The sequence below is a fragment of the Silurus aristotelis genome (assembly GCF_946808225.1).
Source record: "Silurus aristotelis genome assembly, chromosome: 9".
In the NCBI taxonomy this organism is placed as follows: domain Eukaryota; kingdom Metazoa; phylum Chordata; class Actinopteri; order Siluriformes; family Siluridae; genus Silurus; species Silurus aristotelis.
The window spans coordinates 9623902-9649297 of NC_139582.1; the positions used below are offsets into that span (position 1 = coordinate 9623902).

The window sequence follows — 25396 nt, forward strand, 5'->3', positions numbered from 1 at the left end:
TTAGGTGCAAAAATCCTCCCCAAATACTAATCAAGAGGTGTCAATAATTTTGAAAAAAAAAAAAAAACATTGTTGAAAGATTAAACACGACATAACAAACTATAAATAAAGTCACATTTAAGATCCAAATATTAATAATATTAATAATAAGTGTGCTTTTTATATTTTATTTTACATTGTCAAGAGCAGAGGTGCCCAAATGTTTTAATGGAAAGGGCCAAAAATCTAACTTGATTGAAAGTAAATGATAAAAATAAATTGAAAGTGAATGTTCTATTAAACAAAACTGTATTGTATGAAAGGTAAAGTTGCCATGGTTTCCCCTATTTATAATTTTACAATATTTAGAAATAAATAAATAAATACATAAATAAAGATTACTCTGTAATCTGCTTAACCAATATAGCTTTATTTTTTAAAGTATTTTAGTTCAATGAAACTTATACTACAATAAAAACTTAGAAACAATCCCAATTATAGTGCAATATAATCCAATGCCTAATACATCTAATCAATCTATAAGCAATATAGACATATGCTTGTAATATCAGTGACCTTTAATGAGAGATTGGGCTGCAGTTAACATTGACAAAATCAGACTCACAGAGGTTTACAACAGCAGCTTACAAATAAAATATTAAAAACATTTGTTAAATGTTGAATTTGAATTACTGTGTTAATATGTTAAAGACCTTTTTGTCATATATGGCAGGCCAACTCAAAAGTCAGCATGTGATAACTTTCCTGTATAGACATTTATACAGGAATGTTTTAGAATCAAACAAAATATTTTTTTTTAACAAAATATCAAAACCAAACCTCATTGTAAAAACCGTTATAATGAGGGTAAGTATCCTCATTTGAATTTTAGCATCTAATATAGGTATTTTTGTCTGAACATCTGAGTATTGACAGCCCAAGCGGCTAAGTCGTGTAGTCATGCTAAGTCATCCTGCAGTTTTTCATTTATCTGTTTGCATGAATTAATCCAAGGAATTACAATATAGGAAGGCACCGGTGAGCTGGTATTCAAATCCAATAACACGGCCTGTACTTAGGGCATGGCACTAATAACGGGTGATGTGTATTATGCATATGCAAACACCACACACACACACACACACACACACACACACACACACACACACACACACACACACACATGTGTGCAGTACTGAGAGAAGGTAATAATACATCTGTCAGCTTTCTGTATTTCGAACAGTTACCTTTCTGGAGATCTAATATAAATATAACATTGTTATAATAATATGGTGTCAGTCAGGAAATGTACAGATAGAACATATGACCTTAGTGCACTCGCTAACAAGTGTGTTTCAGGTTTTATTTGAAATCACTTCCTTATACAGGAGATAGGGCTACTTAATAAAAATATATCACAGCTTCTTCTTTCTCTCTCTCCCTCTGAACTCCATTTCAGCTTTGCTTCTCTAGTAAAGGTTGCAGCTTAGACAAGCTTAGCCTGATCTAGAAGTGACCTTTTATTTTTAATATGAATAGTTCTATTTCGTCATAATTTAAAAAAAATTATTTATATGATGAAATGATCAGGCACAATGGATTTTGCTTGCTCTCTTTTTTTCATTAGTGCTGTAAAATGCCACTCGCCATGTGTTAAGGTCCTCGAGCCCAGCCAGATTACCTGACCCACCGCCTCGTCTTTACTTCCTTAACCGAGGCTCAGCAATGAGAATTAATATGCATACAGCTCTACAATCGTTCTTCCTCGCTCTTATTCTCACAGACACACTTTTGGCTGGGGTTCAACGGGCAACTTTATCAGGGGGAACATTATTGAGAGCTTTGCTGGGAGCTTCTTCATCACGCTCACATCAGAGCCGGCCCAACACTTGTCACTGTCAATCACTAGGTGGTAATACACTGAAGATTCCCTCATTTGGTTTAATAAAATCTCCAGGCTTATTTGAACTGCAGTCATTACAGCAAATAATTGCTGCATCGAGGTGTTAGCCAGGGCCGTAGCCTAAGGGATAAGACAAGCCTATTGCTGTGTGAGAGACTCACTAGCTCTCATTCTCTCTCATTCTCTCTCTCCTCACTCCCAAGTCACGCATATTCCAACAATGAATATTGCATTTGGATCCAGCTTTGCCTTTTCTTATTCAAACTAACATTGTTATTACTTATTATCTGGACGTGGAGTCATTCGTTCTGCCGTCTTTATGGCTTCTGCTGTCACGGCAAATTTCACCAGGGGCTGCCAATCGCAATTTTTAACTGTCAGCTAAACCAAATTGCACATCAGGACGAGCGAGGCTTCACAGGCAATGAGACTGACAGATGGAATAAGAACGGGACATTTTTCATCCACAGTTCATCCAACTACCGGAAGGGTGTGGCGGAGGAGCGCAAATAATAATCCTTTTTTTTTTTTATCTTGAACTTGTTTCCTTTTTTCTGAAGTAAACCTGCAGTGTCATCTGGTCGAAAATACCGCATGTATACACATACAGTTATTTACACTTATAACCACCGAGAAGCACATCCTTGTCCCATCCTTTTGGAGTAAAATGAGCTATGCTATGCTATGCTATGCTATGCTATGCTAGGTAATTTTGACATGATCTTATCTATCTCTACAGCAGTAGCTCTATAGGGTTTGGAAATCCATGTCAAATCACATTGCATTATGGGATATATTTGTTATATAGTCAGCCTAGGCTTCACGTGTTTATACAGTGACAGAAAACACTGCAGGATTTTCTGAGTGAGAGCATCAAATGTAAATACATTTTTGATGAATGAATACAGTCAACAAATACAATATCAATACAGTACAATATAAATATGAACAATTGTATGTGTAGAACATGTAGAAGGTCTATCTATCTATCTATCTATCTATCTATCTATCTATCTATCTATCTATCTATCTATCTATCTATCTATCTATCTATCTATCTATTTAGGGATTAAATTAGCTGGAAATACATAGGCTTTACATTCAATATATTCATTAGTTACTTAACATATATTTATTAGTTATCTATCTACATTGATCATACAGTTCACTGTTTGAAGCAAATACCTCACGAATCTATGTCCACTGGTGTTACCTGGCATTCTAGCTAACATTCGACTATTGCACGATAATGCAAATAGCTTTTGCCTGAATATCCAGACAAGATCAGTATAAGAATTTATAGTTGTACTACATTCAGTCCCAACACATTTGCACACCATTCCATCCCATGCCATCCACCATACCATCAAACAGCCCCATCGGTCCTTACACACCAAACCCAAGCCCTTCTAGGCTGCAGTTACAAGAGGGGGGCCTCTGCAATCATACAATTGTTGTGTAGTCTGCACAAGCAAATGATCTATGAATATTAAACACTTTTGTCAGGACAGACTATATTAAAAGTTCAGCGTCTCCTTATCCGCTGCTCAATATCAAGTCATCATTAAAAAAGATTAACTTCAATCCGTCCACCGGATTGTTTTTGTGGCCCAAGTTAATGCGCTCATGAGACACAGCAGTCGGAATATCAAAGGCACACCGGTTAGCTGTCACCTTTTTCATGTCGGGTGTTTGGAAAATGCCAGCAGGACCAGAAGAGCAACAAACCCATTTGTGTTAATGGAGTTTTTGATTTCCAAAGTGGCAGAGAGGCGCGTGACCTTGCGTTGTTTACTGACCGCACGGAGAAACCGCAGGCCAATTACCTTTATTAACGGAGTGTAGTGGAAACAAAATGGAATCAGACAATTAAGCAATAATGAAGTCAATAATTAGTTCCTCCTTTCAAATTTGGACAATGTCATTTTCCTCAATTAAGTAAATCGGTGAAGCAGTAAATTAGGTTTTTTTTCCCCCACCTCCTTAATGATCAATAAAAAGGGTCAAGATATCAATCAATCAAACATACTTGGAAAGTTGCTTATGCATTACAGAAAACAAATTAGGAACGGGCTCTAATAAACCCGCAGCTTTATACTGTATGTCGTGCAAAAACCAGTGATCCCGTCATTTTATAAGACGCGTCAACTTATAAAACTTAGTGTAATTCCTGGAGACAAGCTTGAATGTTTAATGCTTACAACGGGTCGAGAGGTCAAGGCTAACAACTGAATCTAACAACTAATCAGGAGAGCAAATTCTCCAAATTAACCTTCTTAATGCATTCTACATTTACTGCTGTATATTATATACTTTAAAATTTTTGTTTGTGATATCACAGAATGAACAGTCTGTGATAGCAACCATAAAGTTCAAGAAAACCCAAAACCCATAATGAATCACTAAAGGTGTATAAAATTGTACATAGTGCTTTAATATGCTAATACACATGGAGGTAGAACGACAATATTATTGAAAGCCAAACAATGGTTATTAAGAGGATGTTAGGTAAAAATAATCTGTGTATTTGGGGTTAAAGGTAAGTTGTTGAAGTACTTAGAGCAAGTCAGTAAGGTGGAAAGAGCCTCAGAAAAGCCCCATGGTATTATCTTATTTTGGATCGATGTAAATCCTAAGAACTGCATTTTGCTTTCGAGAATAATAGAGATACTAGCTGCATGTCATCAGGTATGTGGAATCAAATCATTTCTACTGAATATTTCTAAAATAATACAATATTAAAAATACAATGCATTGTTTTCACTTTTATGACATTTATTTTGACATAATAATATGTAATATGCTTTATGATATAAGTTTTGAAACAAAGACTGAATCTTCTTCTTCTTCTTCTTTCGGCTGCTCCCATTAGGGGTCGCCACAGCGGATCATCCGTCTCCATACCACCCTGTCCTCTATATCTGCCTCTTTCACACCAACTACCTGCATGTCTTCCCTCACCACATCCATGAACCTCCTCCTTGGCCTTCCTCTTTTCCTCCTACCTGGTGGCTCCATCTTCAGCATTTTTCTACCAATATAATTCATGTCCCTTCTCTGCACATGTCCAAACCATCTCAATCTCGCCTCCCTCACCTTGTCACCAAAACATCCTACATGCGCTGTCCCTCTAATAAACTCATTTCTAATCTTGTCCATCCTCGTCACTCCCAACGAAAACCTCAACATCTTCAGCTCTGCTACCTCCAGCTCCACCTCCTGTCTTTTACTCAATGCCACTGTCTCTAATCCATACAACATCGCAGGTCTCACCACAGTCCTATAAACTTTCCCTTTCATTCTTGCAGATACTCTTCTATCACAAATCACTCCTGTCACTCTTCTCCACCCACTCCACCCTGCCTGCACTCTTTTCTTCACTTCCCTAACACACTCTCCATTACTTTGCACTGTTGACCCCAGGTACCTGAACTCCTCCACCTTCTCCACCTCTTCTCCCTGCAACCGCATCACTCCACTGCCCTCCCTCTCATTCACACACATGTACTCTGTCTTACTCCTACTGACTTTCATTCCCCTTCTCTCCAGCGCATATCTCCACCTCTCCAGGCTCTTCTCAACCTGCTCTCTACTCTCACCACAAATCACAATATCATCTGCAAACATCATAGTCCAGGGAGACTCCTGTCTGACCTCGTCCGTCAACCTGTCCATCACCACTGCAAACAGGAAAGGGCTCAGGGCCGATCCTTGATGCAGTCCAACCTTCACCCTGAACCAGTCTGTCGTACCTACTGCACACTTTACTGCCATCACACTGTCCTCATACATGTCCTGCACCACCCTCACATACTTCTCTGACACACCTGACTTCCTCATACAATACCACAACTCCTCTCTCGGCACCCTGTCGTACGCTTTCTCTAAATCCACAAATACACAATGCAGCTCCTTCTGTCCTTCTCTATACTTCTCCATCAACATCCTCAAAGCAAATAAGGCATCTGTGGTGCTCTTCCTCGGCATGAAACCATACTGTTGCTCACAAATGGTCACCTCTTCTCTCAGCCTGGCTTCCACTACTCTTTCCCATAACTTCATGGTGTGACTGATCAACTTTATTCCCCTGTAGTTACTGCAGGTCTTCTCAACACACTCTCCTCACTAGTCAACACATTTCCCTCTCCATCCTTTATTGCTCTAACTTGCAGTACATCCTTCCCAGCTCGGTCCCTCTGCTTGGCCAATCGGTATAAATCCTTTTCTCCTTCCTGAGTGTCCAACCTCTTATACAGTTCCTCATATGCCTTTTCCTTGGCTTTCGCCACATCCCTTTTAACCTGCTTCCGCATCTCCTTGTACTCCTGCCTACTTTTCTCATCACTCTGTCGATCCCACTTCTGTTTTGCCAACCTCTTTCCCCTAATGCTCTCCTGCACTTCCTCATTCCACCACCACGTCTCCTTGTCTTGCTTTCTATTTCCAGATGTCACACCAAGTACTTTTCTAGCTGCATCCCTCATCACTCCTGCAGTAGTTGCCCAATCATCCGGCACCTCTTCACCACCACCAAGCCCCTGTCTGACCTCTTCCCTGAACCTCACACTACACTCTTCCTCCTTCAGTTTCCACCATCTTATTCTTCTTTCAAACCTTACTTTCCTCCTCTTCTTCTTCGCCTCCAAAACCATCCTACAGACCACCATCCGATGCTGTCTAGCTACACTGACCCCCGCCAACACCTTACAGTCTCCAATCTCCTTCAGGTTGCATCTCCTACACAGAAGATAATCCACCTGTGTGCACCTTCGTCCACTCTTATACGTCACCCTATGATCCTCCTTCTTCCTAAAATACGTGTTCACCACTGCCATTTCCATCCTTTTAGCAAAATCTACCACCATCTGCCCTTCCACATTCCTCTCCTTCAAACCATACCTACCCATCACCTCCTTATCACCTCTGTTCCCTTCACCTACATGCCCATTAAAGTCTGCCCCAATCACCAATCGTTCTTTCCTAGGTACACCATCTACCACTTCATCTAATTCACTCCAGAATCTTTCTTTCTCCTCCATCTCACAGCCAACTTGTGGAGCATAGGCACTGATGACATTTATCATCATCCCTTCAACTTCCACCTTCACGATCATCACCCTATCAGAAACTCTCTTCACCTCCACTACACTCTTACTGTACGCTTCCTTCAGAATCACCCCTACACCATTTCTCTTCCCATCCACACCATGATAAAACAGTTTAAACCCACCTCCAATGTTCCTGGCCTTACTCCCTTTCCACTTGGTCTCCTGAACACACAACACATCTACCTTTCTCCTCTCCATTATATCAGCTATCTCTCTCCCTTTACCCGTCATAGTACCAACATTTAAAGTACCAACCCGAACCTCTACTCTCCTACACTGCTCCTTTTCCTGCCGTCTCTGTAGACGCCTTCCTCCTCTCCTTCTCCTCCTTCGGCCAACAGTAGCCCAATTTCCACCGGTACCCTGTCGGCTAACGATACCTGTGGCGGTCGTTGTTAACCCGGGCCTCGACCGATCCGGTATGAAATTCTCATTTGTGATCCGCATATTTTATTTGGCACATGTTTTACGCTGGATGCCCTTCCTAACGCAACCCTCCCCATTTACCCGGGCTTGGGACCGGCACTAAGAGTACACTGGCTTGTGCCCCCCTAATGGCTGGGTTGAAACAAAGACTGAATGATGAGCTTAATTCTGAGTGTGTGTCGCCCCCTGCTGCTTCATACTGGATGCAGCAACCTGCTTCTAATCTTTTCTTGCAGATTATTTGTTGACTTTGTAAAGCACTGTTTAAAATCGCTCCGATTCACGTAAGAGTTCTGCTGTTTATTCTTTTAAAGATGTTTACTGCTTAATTGGATGTAAAATTATTTATACTTACAGTATCATTTCTTACAGTATTTTTTTGTATGTGCTTCAGCAGATTGTTTTCTGGTTTTAATTACTTTTTTATTACCTTTTATTAAATTAAATAAGAAAGAGGATTGTTGATATTTCGTAATGAACAGATATAAAAATATTAAACTTGTCTTTATCCCTGGTGATATTAATAAGGATAGATCCTTTGTACTGTACTTTGTACTGTAAATATAAGTAGATTTTTGAAGTATAGTTGGTCTACTGATTAAAACTAATTGAAGGCAAATGACATGCAGCTTCTTAGGTAAAATATACATAACACATATAAGTATAATATACTAATATATAATATATAAATATGCTATATAAACTAATATAATGAACTTAAACTTAAACTAAATTATTGCACTATGCAAAATAATAATTAATAATACTTTTATATAATATACTAAACATACTGAAGGCAACAGCTAACATGAGAGAAGAAAAGATAATTTTGTTTTAATAATTTAAAAGCATATTTTAAAGTCAGAAAACGTGTAAAATGTATATAATATAATACAATATAATATAATAGTATAATTTAAGATGACGTTGGAATTCTTTTGAATTGTTTTAATAATAATAATAATAATAATAATAATAATAATAATAATAATAATAATAATAATAATAATAATAATAATAATACAACTGGGCCAATTAAATGTGTCAAGTGCAAAGACATAGACAGCTTAAATCCCGCCTTCACACCCATCAGCCAATCAGAATGCTCTCTGGGATTTATTAAATGATTGAAGGGGAACAAGACCAATACATTTCCTCCTGGTTGTGTATTAACCAATAGGATAAAAGTAGAGCTGCTGGTATCCGTCAGTCCGAAAATACCTCAAATAGCTATAAAGTGCTTTAAAAATGTCTGCTCGCCCGGGAGTTTAGGATGGTAAGAAATCGATTGTTTCCTATATTGAAACGGAGATTAAAAACTAAACTTGGTGTACAGTTAGAACTGTGAAGGATGGATGATAATATAGATGGTTAATAAAAAACTCTTACGGAGAAATGAAAACAATACACCGTTAGCATTGCTAACGATACGGAATCTGAAAAATAAAATTACATTGGCCGTGTTTTATTTGCATCTTTGTGGTGATCAATTCTTATACCGAGCCATATTCAGGTGTATTTATTAGTAATGAATCAGAAAATAAACAGTATATCTTCGAATCGTTAACTACAGCCTAGAGCTGTTTCCGTCCATAACGATTGACAAGTTTCTGACCAATCATATTCCGAGCTTTAACTTGGGTTCATCCGCTCAGCCAATTGCGTTGTTTTATGGTAACGTAGTCCCGCCTCTAATCAAGGTTCTGCGACGTTTAGTTATGTATTTGGGTGGATTTGCTTTTGTGCACCTGTATTCGGAACAGACGGATTCTTAGGCGGGGATTAGTCAGAATTTGACGGACATCCTGTGAGCGGACCTTTGAGCTAATCATAGAGGAGAAGGCGGGGTTTTTAATGGGAATACAGGTAGGAAAAAATGCTTGCCACTCAGATTTTTTTTATTATGAAGCTAGATAGGTAGAGATAGTACTAGCGTGAATGTGAGTAAATGATATATGTTGGAGGAAGGTGGAAGAGTGACAGAGCTGTCTGTCTGTCTGTCTGTCTGTCAGTCAAGTAAGTCTTCACGCCTTTCGTAGAACCACAGCTAGCATAGCTAATAGTATCGAGCTAGCTGAGACTCGTTAAGTCAAGTTAGCTGATTAGTGCATGTGCTCCTGGTTCATTCACTATTGGACTGCTTTTTGTTGTGTATTCTAATTAAACAATTCATTTATTTATTTAATGTATAAAAAATATATATATATTTTAGGTATGCAATGTAGGGGTGTGTGTGTGTGTAATAAATATATATTTATAATATTAATCACACACACACACACACACACACACACACACACACACACACACACACACACACACACACAGTGCTCTGCCAATCCTGTTCACTTAATCAGCAACCTCAAATCCGGTTATGTTCCTCTTCATGTCAGTCCTGTTCTTCAGCAATGTTCTTCTCAGTTAGATTTCTTTAAAAAGAGACTGAGAACATGGGATAGTAACCAGCTGTCATTCAGCATCAGGTTGCACATTGTGTTCTCAGATGAATTGGCTGGACTGCTCAGTTCAGTGTGAGCAACTGTTCAAAAGAGCTGGAGCATGGAACAAATGTCTTCTAAACTCCTTTGCATATTTGTTGAATTATCAAGATGATTTTGGATGAAAAAAGGTGTGAGGACATCATTTCTGTAAATAGAAAAGGTTTACACAAACACTATGGGTGCTCACAATTTTTCTGTGTGTGCGAGTTGCCCAAGTCAAAAACCTACATTAAAATCAATTAAAAAAAAATCTATATTCACTAAGCATGCGTACCCCGCATAAATGCATGAACCCTTATGGCACAATAAATACACTCATGGTTACTACCTTACTGTGATGACTTGAATGGAGTCTGCCAGGGTTGTATAGACCGTATACAGTAGCTGCTGGCAGCAGGGATTCTGCGGGGTCTTAAGTGTAAAATTTTATTTTATTTTTTTTAAGTTATTTAATTTAAATACTCTGTTCTAGGTCTTAAACAAAAACCAGAGCATTAAGTTCGTTTCTTTGGTGGTGTAGTTCTTCCTTCACTGTATCACGACTACAAATGATACCAACATGCAACAGCCAATCAGCTTCCGAATCTATGGGGACGTACAATGCATTTGTTTTGCTTACAATGCATTTGTGTGTGTTTTTAATGTTGTGATCTAAGTCTTAACTCTCATTCTTTATGGTCTTAAAAAGTCTTAAATTTGACTGTGTGTAACCTGCAGAAACCCTGTGGTTCAAGCTGATTTCCAAACGATTATCAGACAACGGTGGAACGGTATTTCGACTTAATCGTCATTTAGGAAAAAGCTGATTCGCATTAGTAAGTGGAGTCACACAGCTTGCTGGAGTTTTGCAGTAGCTCGCACGCGTTTGACCGCATGCCTGGTGACTAGCGGTGTAACGGTACACACAATCCGTGGGTCGGTACGCACCTCGGTTTTTAAGTCACGTTTCGGTTAGGAGGTGTGTGTGAGTGAGAGAGAGAGAGAGAGATTGTGATTTTACATTTTTATTTTATTTTATTTTTTTAATTGGTGGTCAGTGAATGCTCACTGGTTTTTCACACTAGTGTTGAATGAATCTCTCAAGTTTTATAAAAAGCACCACTGCTCATCCTGGTTCTTACTTTCTTTCAGTGAAATTTGTATGAGAGGCATAAAAGCACAACCCCCTGAACTTGCCCAATGAGTAATGAGCGCATTCTGGAGCATGTCGATGAACGTCAGCCGTAAGGTAAGATGAGACCTCGATTCTGTCCCGTTCTTTCATTTCATACACTTTCATGTGACACATTTCAAAAGTGTATGTCAACTGTCAGATGTTCAGGACTTTGAACTCATAATCTGCTAGAGTTGGTAAGTGAGAGCTTAATGTTTTACTGGACCCAGTGTGAGTGATTATTAGAAGCTGTGGTTACAGCTATCCGATACATTTCTGCGATACTTATTAGAGAAATTACTCTTTAACGATCGCACTTTCCAGGGAAATGCAGATTAAAGTAATAGTTTGGGGAAAATGTATGACTTTATGAACTACAGCAGTTTCTAAACTAGTCCTTGTCTCTACTGTTTTGTTTGTTTAGAGATCTGAGGGTGAGGAGCAGGGTGGTGCCGGCGAGCAGAAAGCAAGTCCTGCTCGTCCTCCCTTTGGAAAGAAGCAGCTCCCCTCTATACCCAAGAATGCAGTTCCAGTCACTAAAGCATCCTCACCTGCAACAGCGACGCAGGCCAACGGCACACACGCCTCCTATGGACCGTTTTACCTGGAGTATTCCCTTCTCGCCGAGTTGTACGTACCGTTTTAATTAAGTCAGATTCTTCAGTCAGTTAGAGGGTTTAATAATGCATTCCATTCAAGATTACGGGAGAAGCCGAAAGAAATTTTGTTGTTTTAATGGGAGCATTAAAAATTCTTTCCAGAGAGCATTAATTCCAGAAATTCTAAAAAAAAAAAAGTCAAATGCAAAGAAGAAAAAATAGTGTACAAATCTATTTTAGAAGTACCAGATTTTACAAAAAGCTCAAACCTTTTTATTTTTTAGCACGCTGGTGATAAAGCAGAAGCTTCCAGGGATTTACGTTCAGCCCTCTTACAGATCAGCCCTGAGTAAGTAATGAAATGTTGAATTCTTGCTTTGTGAAATAAGATGTTTAAAAAATAAATAATAATAATAATATTAATAAAGCAAGTCCTGTTTGTGCCCATGCTATCAATGGCATCATGTCTCCATAACCTGCATTAACTTATTTATATTTATTTAGTAGCTAAATGAAATCATGTGAGCTGATTAACTTCTTGAGATCATAGACACCAATCTGACTCCATTTTTATTTTTCTGCTTGCAGTGTGGTTTGGTGTCATTTTCATCAGGCACGGCTTGTACCAGGACGGTGTCTTTAAATTCACTGTGTATATTCCCGATAACTATCCCGATGGAGAGTGTCCCGTGAGTACAGCACAGATTTACACCCATGCACCGATTTTACCCCACAGCCACGTTGTTTAGGCCTGGAAGCAGGCTGAGTCTCACTAAAGTGTAAAGAGATGTTCTGGCTAGTTTGTCTTGAGGCTTCATTTGCTGTTTAGCTGTAGACTGTAGAGGTATAGGGTGTTTAAAACAAGCTGCATTCAGGCAGCGTTTAACCGTTTGTGTGACTGCCCTTGTGGTTGGCAGAAAGTGGTGTTCGATATCCCAGTGTTTCACCCACTAGTGGATCCTGTTTCTGGAGAGCTGGATGTGAGAAGAGCTTTCACCAAGTGGAGGTGAGTGTTTCTTAGTCTTTTTGTTCCAGTGATGTACGTTTGTACATAAGTAAGCCTTGAAAGATTGCCCTTTTATGCGGTCTTATTCTTCTGGTTATTCAGCCCATGATTTGCAAACATTTACAAGCACAGTGTGGGCTGAAGAATAAAAAAAATCGAGGCACTCTTATTATTATTTAATAAATAGAGCAGAAATGAATGGTGAGGGTAAAGCCTAAAAAACAAAAACAAAAAAAAAAAGTTTGACTCACTGAGACTAGATTAATAATAATGATGTTGTAGTTATTAAGTAAAACATTTATAATATATTCCTTAAATAATTATTTTTTTTTGTTTTTTGTTTTTTTTTACAAAAAAACCCTCCTTGTTTTTATAAATAAATGGGCTTTTTAAATGAGGCCCTCTTTTATTTTGCAGGCGGAACCATAACCACATCTGGCAGGTGCTGATGTACGCGAGGACTGTCTTTTACAAGATTAACACTACGGAACCATTCAACCCTGAGGCAGCTGTATTGTAAGTGTTTGTGTGTGGATGCACTTGATTTTACTGTAGTGAACAAATGTAAAAATACTGCTTTGACTATATGCTGATTCAGTATTCCTGCTTGTGCCCAATTGTCTGGTCTTAACATGGTCAAGGGGGTGAACCCCTGGCTGAAATGCTTTTTTTTTTTTTTTTTTTTTTTTTTTTTTTTTTTTTTTTTTTTTTTCCCCCCTCTCCTCCCTCTTATATAAACATTAGTAATAACCTGCGTGACTGTAAAGTGTTGTTTGTGTTTATGTAAGGGTTCTGCAGTGCTCTTTGTGTTTATTCTTCTTATTCTTGTGATTTAGATATGACAAGGATATTCAACTCTTTAAAAGTAAAGTGGTAGACAGCGTGAAACTATGCAACAGCCACCTTTTTGACCAGCCCAAGATTGATGATCCTTATGCAATAAGGCAAGTAGGCCTCATGGAATGGCAAGAGTGGAAGGTTGCGGTTTTTTGTGACTAAAGTGGCTATAAGTGTATGTGTTGATCGCCAACATGTTTAGTGCACATAATAATGAAAAAAATGATTTAAAAACTAGCTCAGAATTTAGAAACTTCTCTGTAATTGCTCTTTCTCCCCTGACCCTGATGTTTTTTCTACCCAGCTTCTCTCCATGGAATCCAGCTGTGCACGACGAAGCAAAAGAGAAGATGTTCACACACAAAGTGAGTGATGGACTACTGACTTCTTGGTTACCTTTTACTTGTCCATGTTTGTGTACTATGCTTACGCTTACCATCTTAGGACTACAATTTGCATTAACAGTTCTACATTGAAGCACTGATCTCTGAACTGCGCTCCTCAAAAATTATGACTATAATGAATGGACATTTAGTGCCACCCAGATGAGAATGAGAAAGTAACATTTTAAGTCTGGTTACTTCCTTTTTTACATCAGTGTTTTTCCCTGCCATTGTTGCCACTCGCTTGCTCATTAGGGATAAATGTATAGGGACAAAGACTTATAGGCACTAATGTATGAATACAAATCTCTTGAGCTATTGACCTCTAAAAAGCTGCTTTCCGATGATATCCATTGTTAAAGGTCCTATACAAAAAACTGACTTGAATTGAGTGGAGCCATCTACCATAGACTGGTGTGAGGAAAATTGAATAACCATTCTGTACAACTAGAGTTTGCAGAAAAGCATCAGAGAATGTACAGCTTTTCAACACTAAATACAACATTAAATCTGAAGGAAACCAATTTGGCAGTCCTCGTTTCATTTGTATACACCAACCAGGCATAACATTGACATAACCTTATGAGCGGTAAAGTGATTAACACTAATTATCTCTTCATCATGGCACCTGTTAGTAGGTGGGATATATTTATTAAGCAGAAAGTGAACATTTTGTCCTCAAAGTTGACGTGTTAGAAGCAGGAAAAATGGGCAAGCGTAAGTATTTTGAGGAAGTTTGACGACAGCCAGATTGTGACGTCTAGACGACTGGGTCAGAGCATCTCCAAAACTGCAGCTCTTGTGCTGTGTTCCTGGTCTGCAGTGGTCAGTATCTATCAAAAGTGGTCCAAGGAAGGAACAGTGGCGAACCAGCGACAAGGTCACGGGCGGCCGAGGCTCAATAATGCATGTGGTGAGCGAAGGCTGCGAGCTCCTGTAGCTCAAACTGCTAAAGATACTGATAATGCTCGATGGGTCAGAAGCGTTTTGGCAGCAAACAGGGAACCAACACAATATTAAGCAGGTGTTCATAATGTAATGCCTGATCGGCATATAACCGTTTGAAAATATTATTGTTCTCGGACGTGCATGTTTATAAAGCGCCAGTCTTCTGAATCTCAAGCTAAAATCCGTGCATCTAATACTTATTTCTTTGTTGCCAAAGAGACGACCTGAAGATCAGCCGAAAGGGCTTCAGGTGTCAGGACTGTCATGGGTGAAACCCGGATCCACACTGCCGTTTAGTAAAGAGGAGTATCCGCTCCAGACCTGAATTTTCATCGCGCCGAGGTGTTGGTGCAAGGCTCCCTCCAGTGCCACTTGGACTTGCTGTGGCTCCTTAAGTCTAGAAATCTCAAAGCATTTCCATGAACTTCCTAATTTTTCTTTCTTGCTCAGCTTTAAAGAAATTTTATATAGACCTCATTTTGCTGAAACAGCTTTAGATCATTTTAAACCAGGCTTGAGCTTTATTTGGTATAGACCTGAATGGATGTTAGTCACAATGCCAAGGTAAGAATGCAATCAAATTGCATAGAGCTGAGTATCGCCAAACTCTGCACACTGTTGCTCTTCTATTTTGGTTTCCAAATACAACAGACCACCTCACTATTTTGTCAAAGAATATTTTAACGGTTCTTGGTCGTAAATTCACAAAGAATGTTTTAAAGGTGGTTTGATGTGCAGCTTAAGGTTTTGCAGAATTATTCGATTAAAAAAATGTATATTGCAGGTTTATTGCCTACCAACAGGACTGGCTTTACATTAGTCATTTAAGTTGTAGTTGTGGTGGTACGGGCTGTTCTGAGATTGTAATGGGGCATTATCCAAAAATAGTCTACAAAATCTCTAAAATGCTATCATCAGTTCAGGTTAATTAAGAAGAAATTTGATGTGTACCTCATGACAGATATAATTTGATAAACTGGTTGTGCAGAATTCTTCGGTTATGCAAAATATAGTTTGGCTTTTATTATTCTTTTCCTTCACAATTTTTTTTTTAATGCACATTACTACATTTAGCCTTTTTAAAAAGGTAAACTGTATCACTACACTTTGGGTGGGTTGGTTGGTTTGATTTGAATTAAACTTTTTATTTTTAATTTGTCCTTTTCTGTGTAATGAAATATACTGCGTTTGAATAGTTATAATATATAAATTTAACAATGACTAAGTTATGCCTAATTTCTTTCCATACTGTATAGTTAATAAATGGATGATGAGCAGAGTTTGATGTGTAAATAGTGACATTTTGTGGAAAGGCCATCCTCCCAGAAGTTTACTAAAAAACTACCAATTTATTTATATACAAAGGTTGAAGCCTTTTTTTCTTTTTCATGCTATTCATGTTTATTTTTTTTTTGCCCTGTCCCTCTTGTTTTGATATGAAGACTGGACTGTGTAATCAATGTTAGGTTTTAAAATGCTGTCTTAAAGCAAATAAATTCAAGATTTCAATTTCGCTCCATGATTGATGTATGACCTCCGGGGGGAAGTATTTGGGTGATAGTGTTTATTTGGAAGATGCATAGTGGAGTATAGTGAAATGTTAATGGTCAATTCTGTAATGTTTAGATTTATCCAACAGCGGTGTGCTCAGGAGTGAAACCAAACCTCGTGATCAGTTTTACCTACAGATAAAAGGCGGCAGAATATAGTTTTTTGATTTGTATGATGCTTTCTCCTTGGATTATTTCTCCTAGTCTGTGATTATCCCAAGTACAATGGATATGACCTTTCTGAACTGTTCTCAATCTTGAATAGAGTTTAGAAAGGGAGCACAAATATAATAAATTGAGCTGAAATAATTGATCTGGTTAAGTTGCTTCACTTCTGTGTTTGGAGGACAGAATCATGGCTACAAAAAGCTCCCAAATTCAACTTCTTGCCAAAGTTTGACATGACTTAATTTGACTTTGATTTTGACATGATTCTTTTGGCCTTAAACTGGTAGGAATTTCCGTGTCTCATTTTTCTGTATAGTTTAAACACAGCCTCAGACAAGCAAGAGTTTTGAAATGGGTGAACGAAGTGTGTAATGTATGAACACATTTCCTCACACATCCTGGGTTGGGGATTCAACACCGACCAGTGCTGTGTTTTGCATGTTCTCCATCTGCTCAGGAGGTTTCCCCTGGTTTCCTCCCTCAGTCTGAAGAGTGACATAACTATATAGGGTGTGCTCTGGTGCCCTGTAATGAGTTGGCATTCCATGCAGGGTGTCCTCTACCTATTTCCCCCCCCAATAGAAATGTGGCGTAGAAAATACACTGATGGACAAATTGTGACATCATGATTATGATGATCCATCTGTTGTCATCATGTTTTATTTTCATCATTTATAGTCATCATTTGTATTCAGTGAATGACACAAAATAAATAACACACAGTGGTAGACAGTGACAGTACATGTCATTTGTTACTGTACATAAGGAGCGTTTTTCACATATTTGTACTTTACTAAAGTATTTCCATTTACTGGTCAAGCATGCAGCAAGCCACCAATCAGGGTAGAGCGCACGCTCCGTTATGAACTTTCGAGGGTGTCTGCTGATCAGTTCAGCAGCAAGTAGAAATTTCTTTTTTTTATTGAAGTAGTTATAAAGGTTTTGGGCTCATAATGATTTATTAGATATCAGTGTTTGACCCATCATCATTCTATTAACAGATTGTTGTGCTGAGAGTAACAGTCTTTCCACTTACTGAGTTTATCAAGCAACAGTCTTTGTCAAAAATCATAATATGAACATTATAGCCATAATAAGTCATAGTTCTTTGGGCACTTAAATACATTTAAAGGCAAGTTCTTTTGTACTTTTACTCAAGTGAAAGTTTAAAGGGAGCACTTTTACTGGAGTCATATTTTACTGAGTGTTGCTCTACTGTCACTCAAGTACAGGGTTTGTGTACATCATCTACCCCTGATAACAGAACGTACATAAAACACATTACATAAGTCTGAGCATTCATGTTATTTAGCCAAGATATTATTTAATGAATGAGCATTGAATGTTATGATTTTGGTGTGTTCTTTAAATTTAACGCTAAAGGAAGATTTGTAATTGATTTTAGGGTAAAAAAAAAAAACACGGTTCCACACCGAACAACATGCATAACACATGTTGATCAAATAGAAGAATGTATTTTAATGTCAGGGCACAACGTATGACTAAGCAGAAAGGTGTTTGGAAATGAGTGTTGTAGTGCCACTGGCAGGGGTGAGGTTAGTCTTATACATGGAGAAAATGCATGGTGACGCCCAGGTGCCAGCTTTATACAGGCTTCCTGGTGTGACATTCTTCTAAATACTATCTAAGAGGATGATGTTTTTTGTACAGTATTTCTTCACAGTAGTTCACCCAGTTCATCTATAGAGCTCGATCATTACACACAAAACTCGATGGGTCAAGTCTGTGCAAGTAAAAGGAAACCATTTGTCTTTCCACTGTGACTGATCAGCAGTCAGTGTGTTGATTGGGAAGTTACCATCCAGGCTAAATAATACTGTAGAGCATGCACCAGGTGAAATTAGGTATTCTTCTTTGTTGTGAGGTGCTTGTAAAGAATTCTGGATCCAACCTCAAGGTAACCGCAGAGTCAGGTGATCGGCACATTCAAGGTAAGGTCATCATCACAGCATTTAAATCTTCCACAAATCTTTTTTTTGCGTAGATGATCGCTGACAGAAAAATAGTGTATGTTTCTGTTAAGCTTTTTATAGAGGCTCAGAAACAAGGTCTTAAGGGAGACTACGTTCTTGGGGAATTGTGACGAATGGCCTTGCAAATAGAGCATCATAAGTTTATGAGCTCACAGAGATACACCACTCATAGTACTGTGATGTGATGCAATGGCTGCCAAAAAATATACGTACTTAACCTATGGGTTAATTTGTCTTGAAGCAGTCCTTGGAGAGAAGTTAGTATTTTGGGATTTAGGCAATGCACTAGATGCTGCTGATGGGGTGCAACTTCTTTGCAGGGCTAGCTTTCTGTGCTCTTGTTTACACTGGCCTCTGTCCTCTGTTGATGATTTTCTTCCAAACCCACAGAGACATTTGACCTGGCTAAGTATGTCAAATCTTTCCATTTATTTGGAACAGCACATCTGCTTTAAAGGAATCTATCAGCTACCACAATCGAAAGAAGAACAGAAAACCAAGGTCTTGCTAGACATAATGGGGCTACAAGCAGGGACTAGTGGCCCAGTTGCTGTATTATGTGCCATGTGAGGAGATTCAGTGTTAGAAAAATAGAGGTATCTAGTGAGACAACGGAAAGTCGTAAATCAGGGCATCCTGTCCTAGTCAACTGTTAGTTCTTCCAGAAAAAAACCCCACAAACAGCAAAGAATTGACTTGGCTTTGGTGATGAGGTCCATTTTAAACATTTTGGACAACTGTGAAGATTGTGAACAACTGACTCTCACAGCCAAATGGGCCTGTTAAACATCACATTCCAGATTTAATTCTGACTGTTATCCACTCATCTGGAAAGGCTTTTCACTACATTTCGGATCATGTGGTTCGGGATTTGTGTTCATACAGATACAAAAGCATTAGTGAGACCAGTCACTGATGTTGGGTCTGGTGTTTACTCAGTGTTCCAGGTGTTTTGTTGGGTTGAGGTCAAGAATCTGTGCAGGAAACTCAAGTTCTCTCGGTTCTTCCAAACTGAGCAAATCATATCATCATGGAGCTTGCATTGTGCACAGAGGTATTGTTACACTGAAAATGATTTAGGATTTTTAGTTCCTTTGTAATTCTGAAGAATACAATTTATTTAACATTGTATTTAATCACCTGCTTCTGACTTCTGCATATGAATGTGATGGCCAGGTGTCCACAAACCATAGTTAGCGTAGTTGAAACTGTCCAAATTTCTAAAGAAGTGTATGTTAAATCTGAATATATGCACTCTAACTTGTCATTGGCATTCAATCCAGTATGTAATCCCACCTCACATTATGTTTTACACATGTGTGTTCTCAAGACGACCCATCAGGGTAAAGCAGTGATGCGACTCCAGAAGACCCACTTAAAACTATACATTGTAAACGTTTTTTCACTAACGTTGCTTGAATATCCGATTACTAAAAGCCACAATATTTTAGATTAAAGTTTCTATGTGGTATTTAAGTCAAATTCAGCCGTATATGTGCTTATTTTAGTGTGAAAACCCAAAGACTCTTTAGAGACAGTGATGTACAATAAATGTAAAATACTACCAGTGGCCACTAGATGTCGACAAACACCATCGTCTCAAGTAAGCCCTGACCCCTTACCTAAAACAGGCATTTCATTGCATAAAATATGAAACCGAAACTCTAATGTCGTATTACTGGTACCATTTTGTATTAAAATAAACGTTTTGTTTGGAAATAGATCACCACTTGTTGGTTTTCTCTACTTTCACGTACTCCACTACAGGTCGAGTACTCCGGTGTAAGACCTAATGTGATTGGCTGATCGCTTTTCGAGGCCATTTTGTTTGGCCCGTTTTTAACACTTTGTGTTTTATTCATTTTTCTGGATTGGAATGACAAAAACAATGTATTTAATAGAGACTACTCGACATAAAGCGGTTACGCTTTTTTTCTTTTAAAAAAACGAAAGGTTTCGGCTATTTTTCTTAGTTTCTTTTTCTTTCTTCTTGCTTTTGCGATTCAAAACGAGGCGACCAATCAGAGCTCGCGGGAGCGTAGCCGGTATGCAAATGAGGCGTGTCGTCACTCCTGCGTCACCGCCTGGTGGAAGCGCTGAGGTCGCCAACAGCGATATATAAAGTACAATTTTGAAAGAGGAAAAAATCGATATTTATATTTATATTTTGTTCATTACGCCGCGGAAATTTGCCGGAGAACCAGCGAGGACCGCCGGGTGGCGTGGGTAAGTAGTGCCTTGAGAGTGTGTGTTGGGAAGGTTTAATTTAATTTTGTTTTTTTTATTTTTTAAACGAAATAACGTCGTCGAGAAGGAAAGGAGAGAGGAGGAGAGTCGAGGGGAGAGGAAACTCAGGTGGCTGGCTGTCAGTGTGGAGAGACACAGAGAAGGAAGGAAGGAAGGACAGAAGAACCGTGACAGTCACAGGGAATCCCTGCTGGATATTATAGAGAAAAAGAAATCCCACGACAGGGCTGATTCATCGTGTTTCAAACAAACCAGATAGCAAACAGCTGCCAGTGTGTGTTTTTAATGTTAGAAAGTTGTTGTCGATCAGACCTGGTCTAATCTAACGGTGAGTCCAGGTCGTGCTCCATGGCTGCATGGTTTTCTCCTCGCTTGGATTATTTCTCCTTCTACTTTGCCTACCCCCCCATCCCCCTTATCCCCCTTATCCCCCTTTCCCTTCTCTTCCTTTCCATTGCCTCCCCTCCCTCTATTGAGGTGGGTTTATCTACACACGTGTACTTCTACTTCCCCGAGCTTCACCTCCACACTCCCACAACTTCAAGTTTCTCAAACATTTGTGAGAAAAAAGTGCAGGGCCGATTAAAATCGATGTGGGTTTCGAGACCTGTTGATATCTCCGATCAGTTTTATTGATACCATCGAAGGACTTTTCCCCAGACGCCTTCAATCAGCTTTCGAAGAAATGCGTACTGATAATAACGAAGAAAACTGGAAACGGTATCGATGCTGTAAAAGTTACACTTGATGTGGAAAGTTTCCAGGGAACTAAGGATGATTTGGATTAAAAACAAACCGATTATTAATAATAATAATAACGCATCTGGAAATGCAACGCGATTTAATGTAATCGACTGTTATCAAGCTTTAAATTGGGGTTTATTTATTTTAACAGGGGTTAGAAATAATAATATACAAATAAAGACCTTCCTGTAAAACTTTATAGGATCCGTAAACTTTCACAGCAATTAATCCCTGAAAAATCACAAGAGATGCATGTTAACCTGTACGAGATCCTAATCTTTCCTAAATTGTATTTCTTTTAGACTTGAGTTATATCGGGATAATTCTCATCCTATCGACAGGTTACGATGATCAGGTTTCTGGAGATCGACAGGTTAAGATGATCAGGATTGTGGCGATCCGGCAGATGTAGTAAAGTATTAGTTTCCAGAGAAACAGGATGTTTTGGATAAAAAAAAGATCTTTATCAGCTGAGTAAGCACAATTGATACAAGGCCTTAATAAGATGTGCAAGCAAACATAGATTTATCTGCAGAAATATAATCCGATGCTGATAAAGTGCACTTCTGGAACGTTCTATTCAGAAATAGTCATCAAATGAAAGTTTTAACACAAAGTTTACAATCAGGATCATCACAAACTGTGTGTGTAAAGTGTAATGATAATAATAGCAATCAACAAGATTGATCAAAAATAAACTGGAGAGCCGTGATCTATCGCAAGGAATAAAACGCTAGGAGAAAAAAACCTGTGTCATCCTCTCCACCTGTTGATCAGATTATGATCATACCGATCTAATCCGAGTCTGAGAGAAACACACTTTAGCTATGATTTGGATCTTGTACATGATAACAAGTGATACTCCGATTTGAGATATTTCATGGATTAGTTCATGTGTAATAGCTGTTATTATATGGGATTTAAATCAGGCCTAAAGTATCTGATCTGAAAACTTGGACTTGGCGTGTTAAATATGATCGGATCAACAGGTGGAAGGCTGATAAAGCAAACCTCTTGACCTTTTGAAGACTTTCTGGAGATAATAAACAGGTATTGAACGATAATTCAGTAAGGTGAGATAAGAATAAAGTCTATTTCTGCTACTTTTACAATTGTGAAAAGATTTAAACTTTTAAGTTAACGACTAATTAATATTGTGACAGTAAGCTGTAAATTAGGATGTCACTTTAACAGACAGATTAAAATGTTAGGTTGTTTTTTTTAGACAATATAGAAACAAAGTTTTTACCTGAACTCTAAAAGTTCTCCTGCGGGGAACATTTGTAAATGGTCACCTGCTAATATGTGGGATTCAGATGTCACTGAAAGTGTTTGCGACCATCAGCAGGTTGAAGGGTGATGAAGTGCAGACCTGAAAATCTCCAGAAACAGTAATAAATAAAGCTGGAAAGTGGAACATAAAGATGCGGATTTGGGAACTGAAAGTTTTCTAAGATGTTTATCTTGATTGTGCTGTGCAAGCTGAGTGCAACACTAATAATAATAAGACAGAAGGAGAAAGAATTTGGTTTTTTTTTCTGAAGCACGGCCTCGACGTTCTTGCACGTTCTTAGACTTGTAGAAATACAATCTGATCAACAGGTGGTTGTCCGCATTCTGATAAACCGCTGTCCAGTCATGGCATCGTTGTCTGAAGAATGTCACGATCATGGAGCTCCCTCCAGAAATAAGATCAAAACAACGGACAGCTGGGCAGATTTGTGCGTCATTGCGGTGCATATTTACAAAAAAAGATGGCGAGGGGGTCAGTTTACGGATTTAGGATTCTTATTTTTGCATCAATTGCATTTTTCTTGCCAACAAAATAGAAACTAGAGAAGTTGAGATAATAAATTTGAGAGACATCCAACGATAGACGTATCTGATTTGTAAACGTGGCCTCTGGAAAATTAAAAACAGAAAGGTTTTATGACCACTGAGCGTAACCACCCGATAACAAGATGAGACGGAGAGTTCGTTGTAAATGCGGATTCACGAGCCAGGAGAACTAACAATTTAAAACTCTTCAGTTTACACGCTGTTACTGGTAGTCCTCTACTTACGATGGAGAGACGTTACGACGACCCCATCGTAAGTAAAAAATATAAGTCGAAGACGGTGCTATGACTGTGACGGTCTTTCCTGCTTCGTAGTGATTTATCATTTCCATTTCCTATGAAAACTTTGGGTTGAAAGAGGCAGATGTAGAGGACAGAGGGGTGTGGAGACCGCTTTGGTGATCCCTAATGGAAGAAGCCGAAAGAAGAAGAAGATCTTCGGATGAAAACTGATGGCTTTTTACTACAAGCAGGAGACATACTTGGGCAATTGGAAGACGTGCTTTTAACACTAAAATTGCTGTTTGAAACAGAAAAAAAAATACACACTGAGACTTTTTACTCCGTCGACCACTTGCGAGAGTGGGTTATCTCCCAGGGCGAGAGCTACGCTCATCCCAGCTGCGCGCTGTTGCACGAAAGTTAAACATTTTTGCAATTTTGTCGCTCTAAAACCGAAAAATCTTAAGTCGAACCATCGTAACTTGGAGACCATCTGTATATGGAATTTCTGTGGACGTGCGAGTTAAATCGTTTTTTCCCCATTTGGAGTCTGTCCTTAGGTCTTAATTGAAACTTCTTCCTTTGACAGCAAATCAGAAGTCAGCATGTCTTTTTTTTTTTTTTTTTTTTTTATCCTTTTCAGGACTTCAAAAGAAAAGAACACCTTTGACAATAATAATGAAATGTCCTGAATCACTGGTAATTATGTTTGCTGAAGACAGGAAACACGTCAGGGTGGCATTACTGTTGTTCTTGTTCTCGGCATGATGATGTCATAAGGTGTGATTCTGCAAAGTAGCAGTACTCGAACATTTTCAGCTGTAGTTTCTCCTCCATTCGTTTCTCGAGCCACACTGGACTACTGCATATAGAGCTGTGAATGTGCTAGACATATGAGGTGGGCACGGTTTGTGACTTTCGACCATCCAGATAAGTGATTAGTAGACTCTAAGAAGGGTGATGGCTTACTGGGGAAGCACACTTGACCGGGCGCGTGTGGGCGGGTGATAATGGAGCGCACAAGCCGGGATTGAGATAAAACTAGAGTGCGGCACCGTGACCTGCAGAAACTGGAAACTTTCCAACACTGATAACACTAGTAACAACAACAACAACAACATGTTGCTGCAGTCGAGTAACTAAAATAAATATATAAAAAAAAAAGCGATTTTGATGAATGAACGTCTGTGGTGGATTTATATACGAGTCTACGTAGAGAGTTTGAAATGTCAGAAACCTCCGGACTGTTTTTAAGTATAATGACTCTAAGGCTGATTTATAAAAGCATATTTTCAAAGCAGAGCCAAGACAATTTCCTTTTTTTTTAGCCTTTATTAGAATGAAAGATTCTAAATAGAAGTGCAGCTTCCACCTTCCAGTCCCAGGTCTCCATTATCATTCGACATGGTAAATAAGTAATCTGCTTGTTTTGGGACACACGAAGCCAAGCGACTGCTGCACATGCCGTTAGCCCTCTTCCGCATACATGCACGTACATTTCGCAGATCGACAAGAACGAGTACGTCATCAGTCCTTTTCAGGCCAGTTTTGCACACTTGACACCTGGCCAAGGATGTGAGGCTTTGAGGATTCGATCCTAGTAACATAACTCCAGAACTCCACTCTGAAGCCTATTGAGTCTGCTGAATTCGAAAATGTTGGATTTCTGATCTTAAGTTTAAATCCCAGAATCACCAAGCCGCTGCTTGACCCTCATCGAATCATTTGTATATAAAAAAAAAAATAATTTCAGTTGATTTGGATAAGGACACAACAACACATCTTGATAT

The 25396-nt window shown here is 38.7% G+C and overlaps 2 protein-coding genes across 8 annotated transcripts in view; both read left to right on the forward strand.

Moving 5' to 3' along the window:
- The first annotated feature begins 8564 nt into the window (after positions 1-8564).
- Positions 8565-16352, forward strand: aktip (akt interacting protein). Of its 2 annotated transcripts, XM_083550946.1 has the most exons (11): positions 8606-8692; positions 10635-10732; positions 11049-11145; positions 11495-11700; positions 11954-12018; positions 12258-12358; positions 12587-12675; positions 13093-13191; positions 13512-13619; positions 13817-13877; positions 15061-16352. In XM_083550946.1, the coding sequence occupies exons 3-11, from the start codon at positions 11104-11106 to the stop codon at positions 15166-15168; spliced, it is 879 nt and encodes a 292-aa protein (XP_083407072.1). In that variant the 5' UTR covers positions 8606-8692; positions 10635-10732; positions 11049-11103; the 3' UTR covers positions 15169-16352. The 2 variants fall into 2 exon arrangements, with proteins under 2 accessions (XP_083407073.1, XP_083407072.1); XM_083550947.1 differs by lacking the exon at positions 10635-10732 and having other exon boundaries at positions 8565-8692.
- Positions 16353-18374: 2022 nt separating this feature from the next.
- The window catches only part of chd9 (chromodomain helicase DNA binding protein 9), an 82229-nt gene continuing 75207 nt past the window's right edge, over positions 18375-25396 (forward strand). For 5 of the 6 annotated variants that reach the window (XR_014535143.1, XM_083550775.1, XM_083550778.1 and 2 more), the window contains exon 1: positions 20626-20781. The gene's annotated coding sequence lies outside the window, so the exon portion shown is untranslated. Of the gene's footprint in view, positions 18514-20625; positions 20782-25396 lie in introns of those variants that run through there. The other variant, XM_083550777.1, reaches the window with a different exon arrangement.